This window comes from Cimex lectularius, unplaced genomic scaffold (assembly GCF_000648675.2).
Source record: "Cimex lectularius strain Harlan isolate CLEC.00 unplaced genomic scaffold, Clec_2.1 scaffold89, whole genome shotgun sequence".
In the NCBI taxonomy this organism is placed as follows: domain Eukaryota; kingdom Metazoa; phylum Arthropoda; class Insecta; order Hemiptera; family Cimicidae; genus Cimex; species Cimex lectularius.
Window position 1 is genome coordinate 683,615 of NW_019392722.1, and position 8,986 is coordinate 692,600.

At 32.1% G+C, this 8,986-nt stretch overlaps 2 protein-coding genes across 3 annotated transcripts; both read right to left on the bottom strand.

Annotated features, from left to right (window-relative positions):
* Positions 1–3,507, bottom strand: LOC106663675 (40S ribosomal protein S15Aa). The gene is made up of 4 exons (XM_014388693.1): positions 3,397–3,507; positions 2,984–3,117; positions 201–366; positions 1–139 (listed from the first exon to the last, which is right to left on the bottom strand). The coding sequence occupies exons 2-4, from the start codon at positions 3,114–3,116 to the stop codon at positions 46–48; spliced, it is 393 nt and encodes a 130-aa protein (XP_014244179.1). The 5' UTR covers position 3,117; positions 3,397–3,507; the 3' UTR covers positions 1–45.
* A 2,084-nt stretch (positions 3,508–5,591) lies between these two features.
* Positions 5,592–7,282, bottom strand: LOC106673725. Of its 2 annotated transcripts, none has more exons than XM_014405909.2 (4): positions 6,286–6,438; positions 5,970–6,205; positions 5,774–5,897; positions 5,592–5,717 (listed from the first exon to the last, which is right to left on the bottom strand). In XM_014405909.2, exons 1-4 carry the CDS (start codon positions 6,392–6,394, stop codon positions 5,674–5,676), a joined length of 513 nt encoding a protein of 170 aa, XP_014261395.1. In that variant the 5' UTR covers positions 6,395–6,438; the 3' UTR covers positions 5,592–5,673. The 2 variants fall into 2 exon arrangements, 1 of the variants encoding a protein (XP_014261395.1); XR_002910246.1 differs by lacking the exon at positions 5,592–5,717 and adding an exon at positions 7,131–7,282 and having other exon boundaries at positions 5,773–5,897; positions 6,286–7,060.
* Positions 7,283–8,986: the final 1,704 nt, after the last annotated feature.

Consider the following 8,986-nt stretch of genomic DNA (forward strand, 5'->3'; position numbering starts at 1 on the left):
TTTAACGAAATGGAAAAAAGTATATTTTACATCTCGCCACTTTTATTAAAAGAAAAATCCTAATATTTTCCCCCCAAGATGTTTCCGCCTTGCTTCTTCGTGGTCCATAATGCCTCCACTTGTTGTAAGTACTACATACCTGCAAAAGAAAAAAAATAATGAACTCAAATTCTAATTTCTTCTCAAAACTTTTAACTTACCCAAACTGTCTTGAGGGTAGGAGGTTATTTGTCCACTTTTCTATGTGAGTGATAGGTACATCAAATCTTGGTGAGATGACACCACATTTGTTTAACCTGCCATTAAGTTGGACAACAATTTTCCCAGATCTATGATCATCGATAATTTCAAATTCTCCTATATAACCTGGAAAACAAAATTCATGAATACAGTTGTCTTATTTTGGAGGGAATTGTCCAAGCTTTTCATTTTGTAGTCTTAAGGGTCTTTCAACCAATGACCTAATAATTTCACTTTATCAAGATTACATTTCATAAAAATGTTTATATTAATTGTTTCAACAAGACAACTGACTACCAAAAGAACAAACAAAGCAATACCATTTCAAAAAGGACAAAATTGGGAAATCGCCAGTCCTGACCTTGTCCTCCTTCAACTACTACCTCTTCCGAATAAGCAATGGAACCACATATTCGCAAGCTCTCAAATATAAAATTTATCTAAAAAGAAGCAAGAATGAACTATCATTTCGGACAGAACTTTATAATTGTATGATAAAATCATATTTCAAGGTAAAATTGTTCAGACAAAAGATCGTGGTAGTTTCCGATATTTTGGTCTGCATATCCTCACTGGTTTGATTTATCAGGCACGTTTTGGGCCATCTTCAGTGTTGGGTCTGGATAAATGAGTACTGCACAATTTAATTGATGCTAATAAGACTGTTTATTTATATCCTCTTGTCTTGATGTCCTGTCCAACAGATGTCCAATCAAACAGCCCTTGTAAAAACAGGTCCTGTATTCTAGGCAATATGGCTTTCCCCTAATGAAATTTTAATTTTTTCTTTTTTAAGTTTTACTAAATTTTCGGTGGGTCCAAATCATCACAGAAAAGTACAATTCTATACAATTGAATTCATTTTGATCGAGACTATCATAAGGCCATTGCTACTTTACACATTACAAAGTTAAGGAAAAATTAATGGATATTGGATGGGAAACGTCCTCCATTCTCTCCAGAACGGGCGCTAACAAATTATCACTTTTTCAGAGGTCTCAACAATAAATAGCCTTAGGGCCCCATAACTAATATCTATCAGTTTGCCTGATTTTGATCAGAACAACTTTTTTCCTATTATTGCACTGGTGCAAAAATTATGCAGATTTTGAAAAGGCTAAAAACTATTTTTAATTTTATTAAATAAAGAAATTATTTTCAAAATATTTTCCATCGCAATCTAAACATCTTTGCTAACGTGTAATAAGCACAAAATGTCTTGGAAAGTGTTTTCAGCTTCATCACATTCTCTATAAATTTTACCCCTCAAGAATTGACCAAAATAACTACAAAAAAGGAAGTAAAGTTCTTAAGTTTCCGCAGAGTTGGCATTGCAATATGTAGCCTGGCGTTTTTGTGAAGAATCTGCCCCTTACGGTTTACCAATGCTGAACAAAGACATCGCAGTCTCCCATACATTTGGCAATTTCTTGGTAAAATTTCTATGGTGTGATAGTTTCACCGTAATTCAGGGAATTATAGTGAACAACCCCAGCAGTTCACTACAACAGTCACCATAACCTTTTCTGGGTGCAGATCTGGTTTCGGGAAGTGTTTTGGAGCTTTATGCTTGTCCTCCTGTAATTGGACAGAATCCATTTCTCAACGCAAGTGATGATTCAGTCAAGAAATGGATCATTTTGGTAACACAACAGAAGAGATGTACAAATTTCGAAGAGACAATTTTTTTTTGGGCTTCGGTTAGTTCGATACCCACTTGTTGAGCTTCTTTACTTTACCAATTTGCACCAGATGGCGACAATGGTTCAATGGTCAACACTCTTCCGCAATTTCCTGTGTGGTCATACATGAATTTTCTTCAATCAACATTTCAATCTGGTCTTCGACCACAACAGAAGCCCTACTGCAACTTGCCCTGTCTTAGAGATTGAAAAAAAAAATTATGTAAAAAAGATGAAAAAATTAAATCTGTCAAAGACGTATTCATTATCATTTGAATAATTTGATTCTACAGATATCCTCAATGTTAGAGAAACATGCCTTAAAAAAGATGAAAAACACCCAGTTCCTTTTGAGAAGGAAATAAATTTACACTTGTACAAACATGTACTGTGTACAAAAAAACAATATTACATATAAGAAAAAATTGATAATATGTATTTATAAGAAAATTTTGATAATAGTACATAATTATAATTCTTTAGATAATAATAACCGGTGCAGTGCATTGAAAAACGTTATATTTTATCGCTAATACTCGTGCATACAACAAACCTAAAAAAACACCAAAATTCACTGACAGCCGATGAAAGAATGAAACTTTACCGGGCACATGGCAGTAAACTATCGACTAAAAAGAGATAAAAATGTTTGACAGTTGACAGGCACGACTGGCGATCCGAAAGATGACTCTCAACCTAGTTTCAATTTTTGTAAGTTGAGAATACAATCCCCACACGGACTTTGTAACAAAGTTGCTCACATTGTTATGATGACGGCAGTAGACTATTGCCTGTGCGCCCGCATGAAGGTTAAAAAGGAGTTAGAACAATCCTAAATGGGTTAATGAGAACGGATATTAATTAAATGTAAAAAACTTTCTTAATTCAATTGTGGTTCTCTAATACAAGGGGAAAAAAACAGGACCTTGTAGAATGATCTGACATGGACGGGTAAACATTCAGGTAAAAAAAATTCACATTGACAAGAGAGAATTCACTATAAACCTACTACAAGGTGCAACGAATATAAACAATAAACATAAACTAAGCCGTCTACTCACCTTTCTTCATCATAACAGTTAAAAACTTGATAATGACTTTGGAACAAGGTCGAATGAGGACTTGCCTCTTTCCTCGTTTCTCAGCGTTGTTAATAGATTTGAGAGCATCGCTCAAAACATTCATCCGCACCATCCTGAAATTAGAGAAAAGAAACTTTTAAGCTGGTCAAATTATTAAAAAACAAAACTCTAGGCTGATTGATTTTTTTTTCTCTGGTATTTTTACACTCTTTAAGAACACAACACGAGTTGGAAGGTTAGGCCGACATTCCAACTCACATGTCACCGAACGGTCAGTTTGTCTTTAACAACATCGGTTACCACTCCAAAGGTAAACCGAATTTATTTAAATAATACAACATCCTCTTTTAAATAAATATTAACAACGGATTGATTATAAATTTGAAGATTACCTGCGATATAAATGATTTTCTCCTTCAAAACAAAACAGGGAACGTAAGGGATCGGATCAAAAGGAAGTAAGCTGATCACTGCCTCTGACGACCCGATCAAAACTTTCAAATCGCCTTAAAATTGCTTGGAATGTCTTTCAAACTGTTCAACTTTGAAAACGGTCCATAAAGTTTATTTTATTAATAGAACATACAAGGGCAGTTATATTATTTTTGTTTGGCCAAGTTTAAAAGAAAAAGATCTATTTTTCAAAAGTGAGCTGTGGCGTTAATCGATTATTTCACACAGTTGAGCCTAAATTTGCAGTTTGACATAGGTCCTCAAGAGTTTTTTTTTAAGTCTTAAAATTTTTTAAAGTACAACATCACTTTTGTTTTGGAAAATTTACTTGCACATTTTAAGTGAGTGTAGATTTGGAATTTTCATTTATTATACTTTTATACTCATTATACTTACATTTATTATATTATTTTAATTTTCATTTATTATTTTGTATATAATAAAAGTAATAATGTTATTTATGTTTGACAGATATTTGGACAATTTTTTCTTCCTTTTCCATTTGGAGACATACGGATGTTGCCCCTTAGTACTAAAACTTTCTTCTATTGTGCAGATTTCTGCTAATAGATTCCCTGGAGGTTGTTTCATTTATGAAGTAGAGAATTCCTCACAGAGGTATGGTATCAACATCTACAGTTTTTTCAGTGCCAAAGCCTTTTCCTAGCTATTGCATGGCAGTTTGCTTAGGATATGTTCTGTCATCTGTGTCTTCTATACAGCACATTGGTCATCTGTTGAAACCCATTTTTAAGGTGGTGCCTTCGTGGATCATGTAAATATATGAGTTCGTAATTCATTCGTGATAAGTAGGCTTGTCCAACACTGCAAAAACAACACCATCCACTTCATATTGGGGTATGATGCAAATGCACATCATACCAGCCGGGGCAGTATCGATATCAACAAAAGGGGTGAATCTCTTCAGTTACTTATTAACAAATAATGTGGTGGGTATTAGAAGGAACAAACCAACTTTTGCAAATAGTTCTAGGAGTTAGGTCTTAAATCTCGCACTAGCGAGCACATTTATTAGTAACAAAATAAAAAGTGGGATGTTTCCTCAGAAACATCAATGTCCCATCACAGAATCATAACCTTTGTGGTGGAGACAAATAAATCAAACATTGCAGTACCTAGAGATCCTAAGAGCACTAACTGGCAGCTCTATTAAGTATAAGCCAGAGACAGAAGGGCTAAACTTTGCAGTTAAAAGTGTACAGGAACTAGATCAATTAGCTGAAAAGTTGACTAAGGCAATCAGCCTAGAGGCAGTAGTTCATTAAAAACCAAAGGTACAAACAAAGATGTTCCAAGATGGAATAATGAACTAAATGGTCTATGGTCTAAAATTAGAAAACTTTTCAATAAAGCAAAACTGACACGTAAATGGGATGAATAAAATCTCCCTAACTGAATGCAATAAAGCTATGAGAAAAGTAAAAAGGAAATTGTGGAAAAGTTTTTGTGAAGAGATGATTAAGCTTTCTATTGTGACAAGGACACAGAAAATTCTAACTAAAGGATGCTCGGCCAATCCTGTTTTATTCTAAAGACAGATGGGAGTAGATGGATTTGGGCCTATGAGAGGTTCCTTTTTTAGCAAACCTGCCATTAAGGATTTTTTACTTTTAATAATTAATTTGCAAAAAAGGGCAGGAATATATAAATTTATAATATAACCTAAATAAAAGTTAAATTAAAATACATATATTTATTAATATTACATATAAAAATTAGTGTGAAAGTACTATACTATTTGACTGAATTCTACATTATTATCACTTACTTCATTCATGCTTTACACTCCCTCAGCCACCTACAATACTTCTCAGCACTTGACGAACTTTCCTAGACTTGTCAAAGTTAAATGCCTTTACTCACTGCATTCTTGTAACTTCAAACGTGTTTATACATTAATAAGTTATAACTTAGGATCTACAGACATAGACATAGATGAAATTATATTGCACTGTTTGCTCTTATAATTACATCAATGAAAAACTTTTCTTTTAATTTTATACATTATTTTTGCTTTTAATAACAATAAAAGTCACAATGGTCCCCATTATTACTATTTAAACAATGTAAACAAATAGGACTGCAATTGTTTTATAAAATAAACTTCAACAAATTGAATGATTAACCACGAAAAATTTGTGTTTATTAATGCACATGGCAATTTAAATTATCGTTCATAATGATAATAAATTTCATCATATTTTCACAGCAGGGTATGACTGAATACTCTCTTTTTTCCCTAGAATAAAAAAAAAATTGTACATGTACTTTTATTATATGTAATATAAACATTACATGGAATTTTGCCGATTAAGTCAAATGAATATTTCTCATATGTACCCATGCAGAATATGGTATTTCCAAACATGATGAGTAATATGGTACCTTCAAAAATATTAGTCAATTCATCGAATGTTTTCTAAAACAAAAGATATAAATGTTAATAAATATGTACATATATAAGTTGACCCTTGCACTTTCATATACACACCACTGAAATAGAAGTTTTACCATACCAAAGAAGAAAACATTCTATGAACGTGTACGGAATTGAAGTTAGTGCAGCTGTAATGCCAACGTATGTAGGTGAAATATCCAGCAAAGCATTATAATATGCATTACTGATCAGCGTGCCATAAAAGTAAGTAGCCAGTATAAACATTGTTACTGAGTTTGGGCCATTTATATAAAGCGTAAAAGATATACATATACATGCTCCATAGCAACCTTAAATTTTATTAAACATTCACTCATCGATGAATAATTCTAAATTCTTAATATATAAAAGAATAAAAACTCTAAACTACCGATTGATGCAAAAATCTTTCTAAAATAACTAGAAGGCCAGTGGTAATGTGTAGTTAATTTATCAGCAATGTATGCCATAACAAATGCAAAGACAGGCAACCCAGCCATTCTGGGCACTATATTCTTCTCCACCTGAAATATATTTTTAATGAAATTAACATATCAAAAAATATTATTAGAACCAGTTCAAAATTATTTGAAGTATACTTTAGTTGGCTCATGGACATGTTCTCTAAATTAAATTAATTTTGTGATTTTCGTTGTACCCAAGAGTTTAGGGTTTTCGACTTGTATTACTACTATAGTGGTTCTCAATTCAAACATTGGAATTTTAATTGACCATAATTGGAAAAAAGTATTTTAAAGTGGTTCTAGCCTCTCATCCATGACACCCAATTAGGTATTATGGTGTATTATTAGACAGAAATTATTTTAGATAGTTAAAAATGATTTAAAGTTCAGCTTCATTGGCCTAAGGTCATGCCCAGAATGAATGACTGAAATGATTTCACATGGTTCAACTCTAATTTCCAGATATTGTTGAGTTTAAAGTTTTTTATGTTTAGTTTTATAAAACAAGTGAAGTTTGTGCAGATAGAAGCTGGCAGTGAGTGCTAGAAAGACATTTCAGGAGTGAAAATAGTAAATAACATCAGAACAAAAATTCTCCCTTGTGGTATTTCTGCTTTTCATTTCTTCTATAACCAGTGAGTAAGCTTTACTATATTAAAGCTCTCCTCGAGATATGATGATGGTAATTATTTTATTCAGTACCTATAAATAAATAATTTGATCAAAGATACAAAAATAAAAACTGCTATTTCACTGAAGTTTGTACAATCACCTCAAATATGGCTTTAATTTCCACCAAATCAAAATGAAGATGCAAAACCACTGACTCAAATGTCCCTAGAGCTGCTGCATCACTGACCAAACTCTTCTATCAGTTAAGAAATTTGTAGTCATTTTGTACTATGTACCACATAATTGTTGTACATGCTATTCAAAAAATGACTGTGAATTTCTTGTCAATTGACTTTTTGAATTTAAAAGAAAGAATCTTCAGAGTGTATAAAAGGAAGCAGAAAGGAACTGAGTAGGATATGAGGGAGTTATCTATTGCAGACTCTGAATGATTGTCAGCTATGAAAAGGATTGGATAAATTCTGAAAAGTAGCCATGGCCACATCATTTTAAATTTGTTCAATATAGAAATGCAAATTGTTGACAAATGCGTTTCTGAAATAAGATACTATTGCTGTATTGAAAATGTTATTGACATTTCAGGGTTTAAGGGAGTTCGATTTATATATTTGTATATCACAAAATGTTTTCATATTTGGTAGCTTCCTCTAACTTTAGATTTGTAAATATTGTAGTATAGCAATTTTCATCAGAGTTGGAANCACAGTTAGCATGACAACTCTTGGCTTGTAAACCCTTTGGTCACGGGTTTGAATCCCACCATCTTCCTGATCCATTTTTTCATGTATCCCCCCCCCATAAAAAAGAAATATTATATTACATCTCCTTCCTGTTCATTGGCCAGATTATTAAATTAAACTATTGGTCAAATTATTAAATCCTGATTAATGTATTAAAATGTATGCCATAAAAAATACTAAAGCATGCATCCCAATAAATCAGGGTACTGAATACTGCTCCACCTGAAATATATTTTTATTTAAATTTACATAATAAAATTTATTAATACAAATTAAAAAATATTTAATGTTATATTTCTCTTTGATTTTAACTATTATAGTAAAATAATTTTCATCAAATTGAAATTGGAAGAGTTTGATCTGGGCAATTGTAAAATTTGATTAATTTCTAGATGGTTTCTAGCAGTGCTACTTTCTTATGGTTGTGTATTTTATTAAGACAGTAAACATAAGAAGGCATTGCAACCCCTGTGATTCACAGATTGATGTTTTCTACAAACTTAAAATATCCACTTTGTTCAATTATAAAATCTTATTCATCCAAACAAAATAACTTGTTAAAAAGTAAACTAGTGCAAAAGTCTTAGCAGTATACAGTTGATATGATTACAACAAAATTTATTAGTTTTATGAGCAAATATCAATTTCTGATGTGCCACCCAAATAAATGAGAAGATAAAAGAGAAAGAACTGATTTGTGCCCGGGATGGTCGGGGTGTTACAGATGGCTTGGGTGTGTTGTGCCTCAGATCCTATGAGAATGTGGACTTTTCTATAGTAATTGTATATGGTTTTTATTCACATCCTCAAAAATGGGATCTGTTATTACTATTCTTGTAAGATTTTAAACTTTTTAAACCCCCTTTCATCTGCCTGCACCCTGGCTGGGCCTCCTGGCCTTCTCAGGTTTTGAGCCTTGTATATAAAATGCTGAAGCGTTTCAAGTAAAAATACAAAACAGTTAAATATTAATAATTTAACATAGTTTATTAAGAATTCCATTTGTTGAGTTTCATCTCGTTGGTTTTGGGTATTCCTGTCTCTACAATTAAAAATCAATATTAACAAGTGAAATGGAAATATAATAGCACAATAAGTGCAATATAGAGAATGTGCTTGAGTGATTAAACTACTAACTGACAGTGTTATCCATTGTTTAAAAAATGTAATTTTTATTGTAATAAAAAATAAATACCCACAGCAATAATAATCATAAGTGTTTTTTACTCAAATCGTTGGTTTGAAAACAATTGGT